Raw genomic sequence first — 17,278 nt, 5'->3', positions numbered from 1 at the left:
ATCAGGCTGTTTAAATGGGCGTTTCTCATTAGCCTAGTAAATATGAATCCACTTCAAGGCACCATGAAGGTGAAACAAAGAAATTACCTGAGTTTTTTAAGGGAAAAGACAGATTTTTAAAAATTCCTATGAGAAAATAAGTTCTCAAGCTTGTCATGGCTGTTGGGGTCTTTCAGAAGCCAACGACCTACAGTGACATAAAGACAATTAACAGAAACGTTCAGCAAAAATGTACTAGCCTATTTATTACGTCCTTTCTACTTTACAGCGATTCCTGAAGTGACTGTGCTGCAGAACAAAGTGGCTACACTTCCCTGTCCTTGTTGGAAGGGAGATGTAACATGGAGCCGCTTCATAAATGGTAATAAGGTGATTCTTTTAAAAATCAAAAACGGTGTCGAGGAGAAAACTGACAAGCGCTACGGTTCCCTGACAGACAATTCACTGGTAATAACAAATGTTAAGTCCTTTGATACTTCGGTGTATTTGTGTAATACAGCAAAAGTATATCTGAACGTGATAACAGATACCAACACGGTGGGTCCTAATGCTGGAAATGTAACAGTCAGGACAATAAATGACGGACTGGGTCCTGGCCTTGGACCAGACCAGAAGGGAAACGCTGAAGACGCAGAGAACCAACAACCCTCAGATGTTTGGAAGATACCAGTTGGTGTCGTGGTGGGTGTTGCGTTGGTGCTTTTGTTGATCTTTACCCTGAAATTCTGCTTCAAAAACAGAATGGAGAAAACCACCAACTTGGACGAAACTGTTCCTGAGGTGATTTATGAGGAGATTGAATGTGGAGAGGAGCAGCCAGCGAGGGAGTCTTATTTTGAAAGTCCATACTACTCGACAAGCATCAGGGAAATGGAAAGCACCTCCACACCACCCAATAATACCCTGTACAGCACTGTTAACAAGCTCACTACTAAAGGACGCAGCAGTGAGGAGTGCGTGTATCACCTCGCCCAAAACCCACTAAAGACAGGAAATGTGAGTGAATAAGACGCTGTCAGTATCAGTTCACACTTGGTAGTCTGATATTTATAGAAAATGGTCATCAGCTAGATGAAAAAAAGCTCAGAAACTGCTGTATTTTTTTATTCCCCGTGCCAAGTTCTGCTTTCCTTTCACAGAAGAGAAATAAAAAAGCAGCCTGACTGGAAACAATAAAGGCGGGTGACTAAAAACTACCCAGAACATTATTGGTTCATACCGACTATCAGTGATATTGGTGAGGTGAGGTGCCTGCACAGAATACAAAGACACACTGCCCCTGTCAAGAGATGCTTCTTTCCTCAGGCTGTGAGACTCATTAACTCATCCTCAGTTCTCCACCATAATAATAATAATTGTTTTGTTTAGTTACATTTTTTTGTGGTGTTTTGTTAAGTGTGGATGTTGTGTAGAGTTAACCGAGCATAAGTTCCTTAATTTCTCTTTTTTTCCATCTGTGAAAACAGGTCGGAAATGCTACATATGTTGTGATAGCAAGTTATGTACATTTAAAGCTTTCCCAGAAGAAAACATGAGTGTTTTTAGTGCTATTTAGAACATGGTGTAGTGATGCACGTTAGCCTCTTGTAGCCACATTTTGTGTCATTACATGATGCAATTAACCCTGACAAAAAAACAACTACCTGCTAGAACCAATTTTTTTCATCTGTTTTCACAGGTAACAAAAAAAAAAGAATTTAAGGAACTTGTATTGTCTTTAAGTCATGAATACAGAAGAGAAAACATTTAATTCAGAATATTAGAAAATGGATCTCTGGAATTTGTAATGATAACTTTGTAATGTTCCTTTTGTTAAATACAAATACTAAACTGTAATGCTAATTGCTTCTGTCCAAACCAATAAAAAAAAAAGAAACGTCTTTTTTGTGCAATTTTCTCAGTTTATGTAAAGAATTGAAAACGATGAGTTGCAGATAAAGTCTCATATAAAAGGCTTTAAAAACATATATTTGCACATATATTAACCTTGCTATAACATATGGACTCTATCTCAGAAGCTATGTATGATGAGAGTCTCCCTGTGCTGGGCGCAGATGACCTCATCGATGTAGAGCGAGCTGGCCTTGATCGCCATGTTTTCATGCAGCTCCAGCTGGCAGCGAACCAGAGCTCTCTGCTCGTCCTCTGACTGAGTCACTGCCTCACGCAGTCTGAGAGGGCAGAGATGAAGAGATGAAGAGATTAAGGCACGTATTAACTCGTCATTAATGGTTACATCTCTCAACAGCACATGGGAAGAAGCACAATTGTGTTTCTTTAAATCAGTAATGACATATATAACCTATCCAAACCATTAGTTTTAGAGTATTTTGAAGTGTAAATAAGTCATTTTTATGCTGCCCCATGACTGTAGAGGTCTCTCTCTCTAGATTGAAAGGACAATCCTGTATTATATAGATGTTTTTCTGACGTACAGTTAGTTTGACTTGTTTAAAGTTTGGACTGCATTGTGGCGTCTTTCCTGATCAGGAGCTGTGTCCCCGTTATTTATAGACAATGAGCCACACAAAGGTGAGATTTATGCCGGATGATCAGAAGTGTTACATTTTTGGGGGGGTTTTCCACCTCCAATAAAGAGCAGCACACAGACGTTTCTCTTAAGCACAGCAGACTACAGTGCAGGTCATTTTTTTTTAAGATATTGTGACTTTATTCTCATTTAATCTTAACGTCGTAAAAAAAAAAAAGAATGCATAAATGTGGGAAATGTTTTGAGTGTGCATAAAGTTTTGAACAAGAGCAGAAATGTTGCTGAAACATATATGAGCTGTTAAAGTCAAGAGGTTTCAAAATTAAACAAAAAGATATAAATGTATCATTGAGGTGAATAGGAGCTACATGCATGTTTAGGAGGTTACTTCCCCACAACAAAAGACACAACAAGACAAAGAGTAAATCAAGCCTAGATGTCTGTTCACTCATCAGAGATAACGCTAAATGAGAAAAGTTGATCTTCAGGAGAATAAATATTTGAAAGCAATACATTTTCAGTTGTTTCTTTACATAAATAAAGACATTTCCGCCATAAATTGGTGCATAAACACTTCACCAGAAAGCAGGAAATGGCCACCGCTGTATTGTGTGAGCTGAGTATAATATTCACAGCTCACAGTTATAAATAAATGTGTCATTGTTTGTATGATATGCCTCACAACTTTTTTTTTCTGTCTTCAAATGGTGTCATTTTGCACGTCCAGAAATACAGGAAATAAACTCAGTCATTCTTAAACTCTGGCTACACCCTTGTACTTCTTCTATTCAAAAAAACTTCATAATGCTATTATTGCTACACATACTTTCTAATAATCATTAATAAATGTTAAAATTGACGTTTGCATTATCATAATGTTTGATTTCTTCCCTTTGTTGTATTTATGTTCTAGATGTGTTGGTATAGTAGAAACGTGTGTCCACTCTGACATCATTAAACTTCCACCGTGTCCCTTTATAAAACATTTGCTTCCTTTTCCCGTCACATCAGAGGCGAGTGTGTTCTGGTCTTACTTGTTGATGTGAGCGTTGAGCTGCTGGACCTCGGCGAGCAGCTGGGACTGAGCCGGATCGTGGCATTGCTCTTTAGCCGGCCTCTGGCGGCGCAAAGTCAGGCGGGCCTGGGCCAAACTCAGCACACGTTGGTTCTCTACGATGGCCACTTGGAGATCCTCTCTGATCCTCTGCTGGCTGGCAAACTCACAGAGAATCTAGACGGGAAAGAAGGTGTCATAACAGGGTCAACCTGTACTTACACCTTATAATAAGATAGAATTGTGAGTGGTCCCTGGAGATTGTAGACGTTCATATTTGCTGAATATTCTTTTGTTTTACAACTAGGAAATGTGTAACTGCACATTGGCTACATGACGATGCACCTTCCACAGGAGCATGGACGAGCAGATTAGAGAAATTGGATGAAATTACTGATATGATGAAATGACGGAAAATTGCATTTGAAAGAACTAAATGGCCTTAGGCCTCAAAAATGAAGTGAAACTAAAAATATATATTTATGATGAGTGAAAAATACAAATATAGGAATACATTAACTCACTTTTATTTATTTTTTAAAATTAATTTATTTTTTACTTTTTCTCCTTCCTTGTTTTTTTTATTTTATTTCTGCATCTACATTTATTATACGTTATTATTTACAGCTATAAAATACATAAACTATGAGTTGAATTAAAAAGAAAAAAAATCAGCATAAATAATCCAGGGACATATATAATGTATGTAAATAATTTACAGTACAATTTCTTGTTAAGAAATAGCAAAGATACATCATGGCTTGACCACCAGGAATAAACGAGAAATTTGGTTGTTTTTGGTCATTTGGATGTAGCAACCCTTTAAACAATGTTCAGAATTAGCAAAATGAACATAGTGAAGTCACAGCTAATTATTTCTTTCTACCAGTGATGAACCTTGAGGTGTTTGACCACATTTAAATAGAAAGTTAGATACTTTAAGGTGACACTTTTGAACCTTTCAAAGAGGAAATAATACAAATAAAAAGCTTATTAGCGTAAAAAGCAGCCTTATTTAATCCAATTCACTGTTAGCAAACCTTTAGAAAGACATTGCTGTGTAACTGAAATTATTGATTCAGTCTGCTGACTTTATGACTTCTTATGTTACTGGTACACTACGTTTTAACAATCACCATTATCCTCATTATTATGACCCAAAGGAATCCAATAGTCTGTTAGAATAAACCCGTCTGTCCATCCTAAATGAAACCCTACACTCCTCTTCCCTTACCTTGACCAGCTGATCCTCCATCTGGCTCTTGGCAGACCTGATCTCCTGGACGTTCAGCTGGAGGGCCGTCGCCGTGGCCTGGACCTGCTTCTGCATGTCGGCGGCCGTCTGCTCCAGGACAGAGTCCACCAGGGCCCTCAGGGACAGGGAGTCGGCCTTCTGCTGCTCCGCTTTGGCTATGTTGATGTCCGAGATGTTCTCCCACTGCTTTGGAGTCACTGCCAAGCTGAGAAGACAAATTGTGGAAACATGGAGCTAATAAAACAGTCCTTTTTTTCACTTCCCAGATCTGTGGGGAAGAATGTGAATAGTTTATTTTATTTTATTTGCACAATTGAAAAATATAAAAAACATAACATAGATAAATAATATTACAGTGCAGGAAGAGGCAGAAAGCCCACTGGGCTTATTTGAAGCCTCCACCTATATAATATATAAAAATTCACAATAGTATAACGAATACAAAAAGAATATACATATGGTATGAAATATTGTTGAAAAAGCATTTTTACAAGATATGATTTATAATAACAATACATTATAAAAAAAAAAAAAAAGAAAGAAAGAAAAAAATGATGTGAATGAGTGAGTGTGTGTGTGTGTGTGTGTGTGTGTGTGTGTGTGTGTGTGTGTGTGTGTGTGTGTGTGTGTGTGTGTGTGTGTGTGTGTGTGTGTTCATATGTGTGCATATGTGTGCATCTGTGTGCGTGTGAGAATAAGCTGGGTTTAATTTTGGGAATATTAGGAATATTTCCTTCACCTAAAAGAATCTTATGAATGAAAACACAAGTTGGAAAAATATTGATGTCATAAATAGCAAGAATCTGAAGTTTCTGAAATAGAGGAGCAGATGTGACTCTGAACGTGTTGCAATCCTAACAAAACGTTTCTGGAGGACCAACATTTTCTGCAAAGTTGTAGGAATAGTACTTTCCCAAACTACATTACAGTATGACAGAATGGGATAAATCATACTGTAATAAAGAATAAGGAGATAGTTTGACAGTTTTGGACAGTTCGACCCCCTTCTAGGTATAAGCTGTCATTGTACACAGTCTTTAAATGACTTTGTCGTTTTCCTGTTTTTTGGTAGTTTTTGGTAGTTTTTGGTAGTTCACCTCGGCAGAACAATTTGGTTGTTTTTGGGCCTCAGCAGGTTGTCCATGGATCCCGTGGTCATTAAGGCACAGGAGTTGTCGATGCATTGAGCCTCAGATTTCGCCTTCATATCCTGCTCCAGCTGGTACTTAATGGATCGGCTCAACCTGGAAACAAGACAGTGAACGTTGTAAAACCTCCCTTCACACGGTCTGTATAATGATCACACCTGGTGCACCTCTTCTTACCGGATCTGCTCAGTGATCTGCTCTGTCACGCGCCGCAGGATGGAGGCCGCTCCCTCGGTGACCTCCCTCTCCTTCAGCAGCTCTCTGTCCACGTCGTCATGTCGCCTCTCAGAGGGGAGGCGCTTCATTCTGCAGGTGAGAGAAGAAAAAGAGCATCACTATTACACCTGTCCTTACTGCTGCTGCAGCTAAATGTCTTTAATCTCTCTCTCTTTGTTGTGTTGAACGGTGTTTTAGCCCTGATTCTGCCAGTTTACAACGATGCTTTTCAAAAGAACTTCATTTATATAACTCATAATAGCAGCTAAACCTTAAGAATGAATTGTTTGTACAGTGTAGTCGGGCTACAAAGGGATCTCCTCATAGTGTACCGTATGGAGAGGAGGAATGATTACAGCCAACAATAAACCAGCATATCAGTACTTTGTAAAAGGGACAGTTCACCCCAAATATCAAAAAATAAATGTTTTACATATTAAATAGTCCCTAAATGAAACGGCTCTTGTCTTGAGAAACAGTGTAATGATTTTTGGAAGGAGACATCGCTGCTGATTTTTTCAAATCTTTGGGGTTTGTGTTGTATTTATTCATTTATTTTATTTTATTTTTTTTTATTTTTTTTAATTTTTATTATAATTTCTATTATTATTATTTTATTTTTTTATTTTAATTTTATATATATTTTTTATTTTATTTTTTTATTTAAGGGACAGAGTTAATGGAAATCAGCATAAATATACAATATGTTAACATGCTGGAATAAGCAAAAATTAGACATTACAGGTGACGAAATATAGATACGAATATACAATCCACAAGTAAACAGAATAAAATACATTGTACTACAAGTCAAGATGAAAGTGATCACAGTGGAATATGTAGGACATTCCTATTCCCTTTGTGTCTGAATCAATAAAAAGAACAACAGGTAAAAGGAAAAATATGTAATTTTGATTTTGGGATGAACCCTTTAAAATCAACATGAAAAATCCAAATTTCAATCCTTTAATCTCTTTTTGGTCATTTTGGGACAACTTCCTGGTTGTAGAGTTGTACATTTTGACTATATACATAACAGCGACTGCTTTAGGTTTAGCCTGGCCTTCACACCTGTTTCTAAATTGAAAATGTAATGTTTTTTTTAACTATTCATAAGCTTCACAGTAATAGAAAGTGGTGTGGAATTTTTAGACTGTATGGAGTATGGGTGAAATCTATGGGAATAGCTCCCAATTTGAAATCTAAAAGACAGCATAGATGTGAGTAGCAAGGGAGGTTTCTTAAGTAAAATAGCAAAATATTGTGCATCATTCTTCTGGATCCTCTCTTCTCCATCACTTTCCACCACTGACCTCTCCTCCAGACAGACAATGGTGACTCTCAGAGGCTCTTTGCAGGCCTCCAGGGCTATCTCCACTCTGCTCTGCAACCTTATGAGGACGTCGATCTCCACAATGATCTCCTCCAACTTCAGCTCCAACTCCTTCTCCAGAAACTGGATGTCTCTGACCCGCTGATCTGAACAGCAGAAGACCAAAATCTCACTACAGTCCACCTCTGTAGTCCCCATCCCCCTTTAGTGTAAATACGCTGTGTTCCCCTTACTTACCTAGTTGCTTGTTGTCATCATTTTGCATACGCTTGCATGCTGTGCACGTTTCCATGATTAACCTCATGCATTCTGCTCTGAAGAGCTCGGAGTGGTTTCTCATGACCTCCATATCCACTAGATTTGGTCCAACGACCTGGTGGGGACTGCGATCTGGGACAGACATGGTTCTCGCTTCAAAACAGAAGAAAAAAATTCATTAAAATTAAAGTCTGCTAACTAACTAGTTAGCTATACCATCAGAAAAGCCTTCAGTAGGCCTAATGTCCAGATACTGAATAGTTCATTGATTTAATGCTAATGTGGCCTTACTGTCATTACAAAAGGACATTATGTAATTAAATGTAAACAATGAGGATGGTCATATTTAGATTTTCTTTGCATTTTTATTATTATTATTATTATTATTATTATTATTATTATTATTATTATTATTATTATTATTGTATCATTACATATACAATCATTGTCTTTACATATTAAGTTTCTTAGAAAAATTATTTCAACACCTAACCACTGACTGACAATAATAATAAGATTATTCTTATTATTGAGAACAGGAACTGTATGTGGGTAGCTTAAAAACACAAATAATATCAATATATACATTTAAATTATCGACACAAAGAATGAAGTGAGACTTATTCAATGTATTGAGATTTGAGATGTATGTTATACTCTGTTGTTATGATCATTATGAGTGATTAAGTTGAATTTCGAAAAAGGCGATTAGTAATATTCCTGTTAATTATGCCTTTAAAACTCCAAAAAAAGTCATAAAAATCCTCAGTAAAAATGGGGACATGTTTTATTTTAGCAATCACTTAACCTTTGTTATAAAACACAACATCTAAAATTGGAAAAAATTATCTTGGTTTGAAAAAACACAACATACTTTCTCACTTGCATTATATAAAAAAAGACTCATAAAAACAGCAAAAAAATAAATAAACAAACAAACAAACCTAAAAACATTAGTTAGGCCTGTTGCCTGCAGTCTTTCACCCTTCACCTCACCTTGCATGTGGTGCAGCTGAAAACCTCCCAGATGTTTCAGGTGTGTTGTCTACCTGTCCTAGGTAAACAGCTCACGTTTCCATGGCAACGGGTGACACTTCATAAAGCATCTTTATATTTGACAGTTTTGATTAAATTCTAATTATAATAGGGGAGGTATAGCATAAGATATTTTTGGTTTCTAATCTCTATGTAAATAATAGGCAACCTTTTTATTTTTTTTATTTTTAAAATTTAAAAAAATATATTTTTTAAAAAAATTTTATTTTTCAATTAATGTATACATTAATTTACGTATTTACACGTATCTTATTTTAGTGTCTTTTTCACTCCGCAATGTAAACAATGCATAATTTAATTCAATAAAGTTTTATTTAAAAAAAAAGACGTTGCCATGGCAGCCCCTCATGGGGAGGTATCGTCATAAGATATGTTTGGTTTCTAATCTCTATGTAAATAATAGGCAACCTTTTTATTTTTATTTTTAATTTTAATTTTTCAATTAATGTATAAATTAATTTAACGCTACGTATTTACACGTATCTTATTTTAGTGTCTTTTTCACTCCGCAATGTAAACAATGCAGAATTTAATTCAATAAAGTTTTATTTGAAGAGAAAAAAAGACGTTGCCATGGCAGCATGGGGAGGTATCGTCATAAGATATTTTTGGTTTCTAATCTCTATGTAAATAATAGGCAACCTTTTTATTTTATTTTTATTTTTATTTTTATTTTTCAATTAATGTATACATTAATTTACGTATTTACACGTATCTTATTTTAGTGCCATTTTCACTCCGCAATGTAAACAATGCAGAATTTAATTCAATAAAGTTTTATTTTGAAGAGAAAAGAAAGACGTTGCCATGGCAGCCCCTCATGGGGAGGTATCGTCATAAGAGATGTTTGGTTTCTAATCTCTATGTAAATAAAAGGCAACCTTTTTATTTTTATTTTTATTTTTCAATTAATGTATAAATTAATTTACGTATTTACACGTATCTTATTTTAGTGCCATTTTTCACAATTTAATTCAATAAAGTTTTATTTGGAAGAGAAAAGAAAGACGTTGCCATGGCAGCCCCTCATGGGGAGGTATCGTCATAAGATATGTTTGGTTTCTAATCTCTATGTAAATAATAGGCAACCTTTTTATTTTTATTTTTTATTTTTCAATTAATATATAAATTAATTTAACGCTACGTATTTACACGTATCTTATTTTAGTGTCTTTTTCACTCCGGAATGTAAACAATGCAGAATTTAATTCAATAAAGTTTTATTTTGAAGAGAAAAAAACGCCGTTGCCATGGCAGCCCCTCATGTGTACATTCACGGTCTCAGCTGATACGTGTTAGCTGACAGGCTAACTCCTGTTAACTACATCTACTGTGAGCCTGAAGGATATCCGACGATGGTGAGAAAACAATGTTTGTATTAAAACTATAAAGTTGTGTATAACAGTTAGCATGAGGTAGCTTCAGCCAGATGCCAGCTAAGCTAAGCTAAGCTAGACTAAGCTAAGCTAACATCAGCTACATGTTGATGTGTTTTCCTCTCCAGCCACCCAAGAATAAAAGCAAGAAGGCCGTGAAGGGGAAGTCTTCGGCCGTGGTGGACGGGCTGTCTACAGATGAGATGTCCAAGGACCAGGTCAGAGCTGCAGAGTGATGCTAACACAGCTAGCTTTAGCCTCACCACTAGCAAACTGTGCTCAAGTAAAGACAAAGACACATGTTGTTGTTATTGTTGTGTAAGCTACTCCAACACAATGTGGTGGAAATGAAACACTGACTGTGGGGGTTAAAAAGCTGAGAATCAACTATTATTCATTGATGTTTTGGTTTTATATGATACAGTTTATTTTAACTGTTTTCAGAACCTTTAACTTAAGTTATAAAAGACATTTATGTCAGTTTAACAATTTCCTAAAAACAACAGGGCTCCAAACTGTTCAGCAGTTGATTTCCCAATGAAAATACTGTTTTCTTACAGTCACTAAATGTTCTCTTTGTGCTCCAGTACAAGTCACTTACAGGTCCAGAGAGTGAGCTGTAATCAGAATACTTCCTCGTATTCAGATCCTTCAGTAAAAAGTACTAATACCACACTGTGAAAATACTTCTGTAATCTAAACCTTACCATAGTAGAAGTATGTAAGTATAATCAGCGCAATGTACGCAAAGTTATGAAAAGTAAAAGTGCTCATTGTGCAGTAGAATGTTCCCTGTTATAAATCTTATGTGCGAAAACTAAAAATATATTGAAAACATACAGAAACAATGTTGACACGAGTATACCAGCAAAGTAACAGTGAGAAGTGTCAAATTGTAATGGCTGCACTGAGCACCTGAATGAATATGATCTTACTGCATACAGCTCTACTTATGGTCAAGAATGAATTAAACAGCTGATGCAGCAGATGAAGACAGACTGTCCGACTCTTCCTCCAAAGCTTCCTGCCACCAAATGATTCACATCAACTTAGTTTAGTGTAGCCTAAGTATGCACTGTGCAGCCATATTATGATGGAGAAAAACAATAAAACAATTATGTACCAGAAATGAAAATAATGTCAAACTCTGTAAGGGAGAATATCAGCAATAACAGATCTGGAGCAGTAATAATAATAATAAGAAGAAGAATAAAAAACATGCTCAGGACATCTTAACAGAGACCTCTACAGGAGCCCCGATTGTCCCACTCTTACTGTATGTGCTTCACGGTGCTGCCGCCTTCTGCTGTGTTCAGGAAAAACTCACCGTCTGTTCTTCAGCTCACATGACGACCCCACAAAACTTGACACAAATGTCTCTGCCACCTTCCAGCTGGAGGAGCACATCGTCCGCCTGCGAGAGGAGCTGGACCGAGAGCGGGAGGAGAGGAGCTACTTCCAGCTGGAGAGGGACAAGATCCAGGCCTTCTGGGAAATCTCCAAGAGGAGCCTGGAGGAGACGAAGGCCGAGCTGAGGAACAGACACCGAGAGAGAGAGGAGGCAGAGGCCCGCCACCAAGTGGAGATTACTGTGAGCTGCACACACACACACACACACACACACACACACACACACACACACACACACACACACACACACACACACACACACACACACACACACACACACACACACACACACACACAAAGACACACACAGACAATACTACAATTTACTGCAGGGCTTTATTCGTATTTAACATTTTCATAATCAAGTTTTTATTTTTTAAATTGCACGTTTAAAAAGCCTATAAGGCTTGTGTTAGAGTGTTAGAGAAACAGAGAGTAACCAAAAGATAATTGAAGGGAATAAAAATCCCAAGAAATATTTAAATATGCAACTAAATAAATACATTTACTTAGTTTTATACTTCCTATTTACTGCTTACTAGTAGTGTGCAATCTATGTCCATACCGTTATCTGCTAAAATCATCTGCAAACTGTACATTCTTTTATATTTATCCATTTGGTTTACTTCAACATCAAAAATATTCTTTTGGTTATTCTTTACTTTTCTGGGACTTTATGTACTGCTGGATTCTGATTTTAAATCAAGGCAGTGAGGGGTTAATCATTTTCCAAACAGGTTATAGAATAAATCTGAGCTGAAAAATTATTAACTAAAGAAGAACCAGAAAACACACAATTGTCTTTTACATTTTCTAAAAATGTCTTCTTTAAAAGACATAACAGGATATGATCACACCATATCTACATGATTGAACTGATTAAATTGCATATGTTGAATTTCCTATTTACCCTAAATCATATCTGATAGTTGCATGAATTTTACCACTAAAAACATTATTTTCATGGCCGGTGTCCAGGTGTACAAGCAGAAGCTGAAGCACGTCCTGTCTGAACACCACGGTACGATCTCTGGGATGAAGGTGGACGGCGTGGCCTTGAACACGCTGGTCCAGAACCAGCACGCAGAGTCCGACCTCGGGCTTCGGAAAGAACTGCGCTGCCAGCAGGAGGACTTCAGGGAGAAGAAGCGCTACAACGAAAACGGCCTCAAGGAGCTGAAGCTAGTGAGGCTGGCTTCTTTTTCGTTTTTACATTTGTCTCTAGTTTTATTTCTATAATTTAGCATCGTCACCACAGACCTGTCGCCCTTTGATTCTGAACAGAAGCACCAGGTGGAGTTAATGGAGCTGGTAAACAACTGTGATAAAAAAATCAGAGGTGAATAAATCCAACTCCTTGAATTTAATTCAGAAACTACTGTCATAAACTGTGTTAAACATTTTCCCCTTCTGTTGCTTTTCAAATAGAAATGGAGATCAAATATCACAAGAAAATGCAGTCGATGACCGAAGCGGAGTCCAAGAAGCGGCAGGCCGATGTCACCGACCTGGAGGACAGAATGAAAAGTCGCGTTATGACTCTGATCAAGCAACACGACAGAGCTCTCAGAGGCGCCGAGGATTACTACTCCTCTGTTCAAAACAAAATACTGTTGGATAAGAGTATGCTGAAGGTACGAGACGGTACAGAATCACCACAGAGAGAAAAGAAAACATGAATAGATGAGTAAAAAAAAAAAAACAGAGGACAAACACATTGAAGTAGAACAAATGAAAAACCAGAAGATTTTCAACAGGACCTTAGTGCCATAAATGTAGTTTTACTTCATTTTTAGTGAACAGTGTTTGCACTCTTGTTGGGTTATACTATTCAGACAATGTTAAATGTCACATAAGATGACATTACAAACTACAGATAGATAAGAAAATGAACAATGTGATTTGTATCTTTTATATTTAAATGTTTTGCCCTCACAGTCAAGGTTTCCTGAGTTAGATTTTTTTAATTTACTTATATTATTATTTTGTATTGTTTCATGAAGTTGCTTTAGCTTTTTTGCATCTTCTGTCCAGACTAGAATTTAATTATTGGTATTTATTTGATAATTCATGAAACATTTCTTACAGTAATGATAGATGAAATTATGTTTAAAAAAAAACACCAACAGTGACGCTGTGGGACTAATAAAGGATTATCTTATTTTATCTTAATTGCAGTTTATATAAAGTTATTTTGGGTCATATAAATGTTTAGCATTTTTTTTGTCACTTTTTGTCTATTTGAATTTTATCACATTTATTTGAGATTTTTTTTTTTACTTGTACTAATTAAGACTTGTTAGCTGACTTTTACATGCAGTGAAGATGTTCAGAGAACTTGTTTCATGTGCCACGTGGTTCGTTTGTTGTTCGGTAGGAAGAACTCTCAAAGTCGGCGAGGCTTCACTCCCAAGTGGACAGACATCTTAAAACAGCCAGGCAGGAGAACAAACTTCTGAGTGAGTCTCTGCAGGAAACCCAGCAGAAGCTTCCGGAGTTACGCAAGCAGCTGCAAGAGTACAAGCAGACCAAAGCTAGGATCGTGGTGCGTTCACGTCACACTAGTTCAAAAAGCATCAATACACATCAAACATCACTATCTTAACTTAGTTACAAATATACTGAATGAAAAGTTAAGCTCGTGTAGATGAAATCTTCTGGGATATTTGTTTGTTTTTTCTGCGATTTTTAGTATTTTTTGTGTGCATTAGTGTTTATTACTACCTTAGCTTTAAGGTAAATATACTACATTATTTTATGTTTATACAGTAGTCAATATTTCACATTAGTTTCATCATCTTTTTAACTAATAACTTACATTTAAAGACCCAAGAGCATGGTGGACACTTTTGGATGTTAGGGTTTGACCTTTTTTTCCATTTCACCACTAGGGGTCACTATAGCCAGAATGTTGTATCATACTAATCAGCTGATAATAATTTCCCCTAAATATTTACATTAAGTTACATCTTTTAAAATCTATACCCTTCCTTTATACATTTTTGTTACATCTACAATTCCTGGGTCTGCTTTTACCTGCCTTACTGTTGGTGTCATTGACAATTTTATAGTTATATGGAGCATTTATTCAACAGAAATGGAAGTGAGAACAGATGACTAAAATGTTAAAACTGACTGGAATGACTAAACTAAGAACATAATACCCCTAAAATCATAAATCTTACTTCATATTGCGGATGATGTGTCTGACAGGCGACTAGAGCTCGAGTGAAGGTCCTTGAAAAGGAGCTGAGGGACCTGTCGTTGGAGCATGAGCTGCTGCTGCAGGCGTTTGAGAAGGTAAACCATTACGTCGCACGTTTTACCTTCATTCAACTTCGGCAGGTTTTCATATTGTTGCTTTCTTCAGGTTCAGCAGGAGCGCGATGAGCTGCTGAAGAAGCAGACGGAGGCCATCCTGGACATTCAGCAGAAGAGCGGACTGAAGCAGTTGTTGCTGGAGAGGAAGTTGGCAGCGCTGACCGAAACTGTGGAGAAGAAGGAGGCTCAGCTCTGCGCCGCACTCTCCGCCTCCAACATCGACCAAACGGCAGGAAGCAGGGCGGCAAACAAACTCGAGGTATGTTTATTTATTTTTTATCCTACTTTCACTAAAACCAAATGAATCTTTGCACAAAGGTGCATTCAAACAACTAAGTGCAGCTAAGAGCACATTTGTCCAACAGAAACAACCACCCTTTTAATAACCAAGGGGGTCCCACAGGGCTCTATACTCGGTCCGTTATTATTTATATTATTTATTTACAATCTTATAAATTAAACAATATCATCACTCCAACTCAGACCAATAATATCTGTTTTTATACAGATGACACACTCCTCTATCCAACTCGAGCAATGTCTAGATTACAATTTACCCTTTAACGTTACTTTGCAGGACATCAGACTTACTGAATGTGTTTCATTATCAAGAATGTTCTAGATCTATTTTACATCTTCTTGTTGTCAATTTACATACAGCAATATCCCTGACTTTGACATTGTTCAATCTTATAAACATATGGGAATTTAATTAGACAGCAGTCTTACTTTTAAACCTCACGTGGAACAACTGGTGCAGAATCCTAAAATAAAAATGTTCAGAATATCAAAATAAAGCATGCTCTTCCTCTTGAGGAAAATAGAAAACATTGCGCAATCTCCAATCATGATATCCTGTACTGTTTGTTGCAATGCACTTCTTATGCCTAGTGGTCCGGAAATTAAAAAGAAGAAATCAAAACAATACAGACTGTGTATATTCCTTGGTGTGTTCCAGACAAACCAAAACGTCTTGCAGTCATTCTTCTTTGTAATTAGGATCATTTTTAAACTTTTCGGTGTTTTACAAGAACAAATATCTGAAAAGTGTTTTCATGCTTGTAGGAAATACTGGAGTCTAAACAAGCCACCATCGACGCCTTCCAGTGCGACTTGGCTCGAGATTGTCAGGTCAGTTAACTCAAAAGTGTTTTCACGCATTTATTTAATCATCCAGAGAGTAATCAGTCAGCTGAATTAAATAAGCGTGTGTGTGTGTGTGTGTGTGTGTGTGTGTGTGTGTGTGTGTGTGTGTGTGTGTGTGTGTGTGTGTGTGTGTGTGTGTGTGTGTGTGTGTGTGTGTGTGTGTGTGTGTGACCTGCAGGAGTACGACAGCCTGCTGCAGACCTGTCAGGAGAAGCTGAAGGCTTTGGGCGTCCCTCTGTACGACTTCCCCTTCAGGCCTTCGGAGCAGGTCCTGGGGGGACAGACTCGGGTACAGAACTCTCCGGGTTCTGCCTCCAAACCCTGAACTCGCCCAGGTGTCAGGTGAACACTCACCTGCTCTACCTGGATGCTCTCCATCACAAACTACTTGACCTCTCTACCTCTCTGTCACTCGATCATTTCCTACAAGTCACATGACATAACGAATAAGCAGTTTACGGCTGATTTTCTTAATGAACTTTCTGAAGCTCTTTATCCTGATTATTAAACATCCTGCTGCTGAGAATTCACGTCTTTCTATTGATGCTGCTGGTGACGATGTTTACCAGGTAAACTCTGTGTCTTATGTTGTTGAACAACAATAAACTATACTTTTGTCAAAATACCTTTTGAATCAAAACATTTGAGAGACATTTGTGACTTCTTTAATCTCTTATTTCCTCAATGGGCATTTGAATAAATTGATTAGTTTGGTTTTCAATTTATTTGGTGTCTTTTCAATAACCATTTTTAGTTCAACGTATTAAGTCTCGTTGCTGAATTTGGGTTCTTTAAGTTAAATTTCTTCTTTAAGTCGAAAAACGTCTGGTTAACATAAATGAAATATATTATCACTTAGTTTCATTTAGTTTTTAAACACGCTAGCCTTAAAAATCTCAACTTTCAGGGATTGGCACAATGCTTTGTACATTCATGGTCCTCAGAGGATGAATCCTACTGACTTTGAATGATCCCGATTTTCCTCTAGCCCCATAATGAGGATGACATCTCTGACTGTTACTGAAATATCAACAACTTTTGGATGTATTGCCATGAAATTTTGGTTCTGACATTCGTGTTCCCCTCAGGATGAATTGTAAGAACTTTGGTGATCCTCTGATTTTTTCATTGTCCTCTAACTCCATCTTCACCTTCAGCAATCCAATACTTTGGTTTATGATCAAATACCTTCAGAACTTTCGTTATATTTGGTC

At 37.1% G+C, this 17,278-nt stretch overlaps 3 protein-coding genes across 3 annotated transcripts in view; 2 read left to right on the top strand and 1 right to left on the bottom strand.

The window, feature by feature from the left end:
* Positions 1-1,851, top strand: part of LOC129096342 (uncharacterized) — a 2,029-nt gene extending 178 nt beyond the window's left edge. Inside the window, exons 2-3 of the mRNA XM_054605108.1 lie at positions 269-996; positions 1,140-1,851. Of these exons, the coding sequence (XP_054461083.1) occupies positions 269-996; positions 1,140-1,163 (752 nt within the window). The 3' untranslated portion in view covers positions 1,164-1,851. The remainder of the gene's footprint in view (positions 1-268; positions 997-1,139) is intronic.
* A 160-nt stretch (positions 1,852-2,011) lies between these two features.
* On the bottom strand, positions 2,012-7,900 carry LOC129096468 (tektin-1-like). The gene is made up of 7 exons (XM_054605260.1): positions 7,735-7,900; positions 7,478-7,643; positions 6,126-6,254; positions 5,898-6,044; positions 4,780-5,005; positions 3,526-3,722; positions 2,012-2,171 (listed from the first exon to the last, which is right to left on the bottom strand). The coding sequence occupies exons 1-7, from the start codon at positions 7,898-7,900 to the stop codon at positions 2,012-2,014; spliced, it is 1,191 nt and encodes a 396-aa protein (XP_054461235.1).
* A 2,176-nt stretch (positions 7,901-10,076) lies between these two features.
* On the top strand, positions 10,077-16,640 carry LOC129096175 (dynein regulatory complex subunit 4-like). The gene is made up of 11 exons (XM_054604866.1): positions 10,077-10,169; positions 10,316-10,405; positions 11,581-11,778; positions 12,576-12,782; positions 12,882-12,936; positions 13,026-13,231; positions 13,975-14,142; positions 14,811-14,897; positions 14,968-15,177; positions 15,984-16,049; positions 16,243-16,640. Exons 1-11 carry the CDS (start codon positions 10,167-10,169, stop codon positions 16,387-16,389), a joined length of 1,437 nt encoding a protein of 478 aa, XP_054460841.1. The 5' UTR covers positions 10,077-10,166; the 3' UTR covers positions 16,390-16,640.
* Positions 16,641-17,278: the final 638 nt, after the last annotated feature.

This window comes from Anoplopoma fimbria, chromosome 9, assembly GCF_027596085.1.
Source record: "Anoplopoma fimbria isolate UVic2021 breed Golden Eagle Sablefish chromosome 9, Afim_UVic_2022, whole genome shotgun sequence".
Taxonomy (NCBI): Eukaryota; Metazoa; Chordata; class Actinopteri; order Perciformes; family Anoplopomatidae; genus Anoplopoma; species Anoplopoma fimbria.
This window is presented reverse-complemented; position numbering and strand designations above follow the sequence as displayed.

Bases quoted from the DNA above. Each gene is read 5' to 3' on its own strand.
- LOC129096175 (XM_054604866.1), top strand. The intron at 15,178-15,983 runs GTATGTTTATTT...TCATGCTTGTAG, and splicing joins GGGCGGCAAACAAACTCGAG to GAAATACTGGAGTCTAAACA. The intron at 16,050-16,242 runs GTCAGTTAACTC...TGTGACCTGCAG, and splicing joins ACTTGGCTCGAGATTGTCAG to GAGTACGACAGCCTGCTGCA.
- LOC129096468 (XM_054605260.1), bottom strand. From the start codon at position 7,900: ATGTCTGTCCCAGATCGCAGTCCCCACCAGGTCGTTGGACCAAATCTA. The intron at 7,644-7,734 runs GTAAGTAAGGGG...TCTGCTGTTCAG, and splicing joins TGATGACAACAAGCAACTAG to ATCAGCGGGTCAGAGACATC. The intron at 6,255-7,477 runs GTCAGTGGTGGA...TCTCACCTGCAG, and splicing joins ATTGTCTGTCTGGAGGAGAG to AATGAAGCGCCTCCCCTCTG.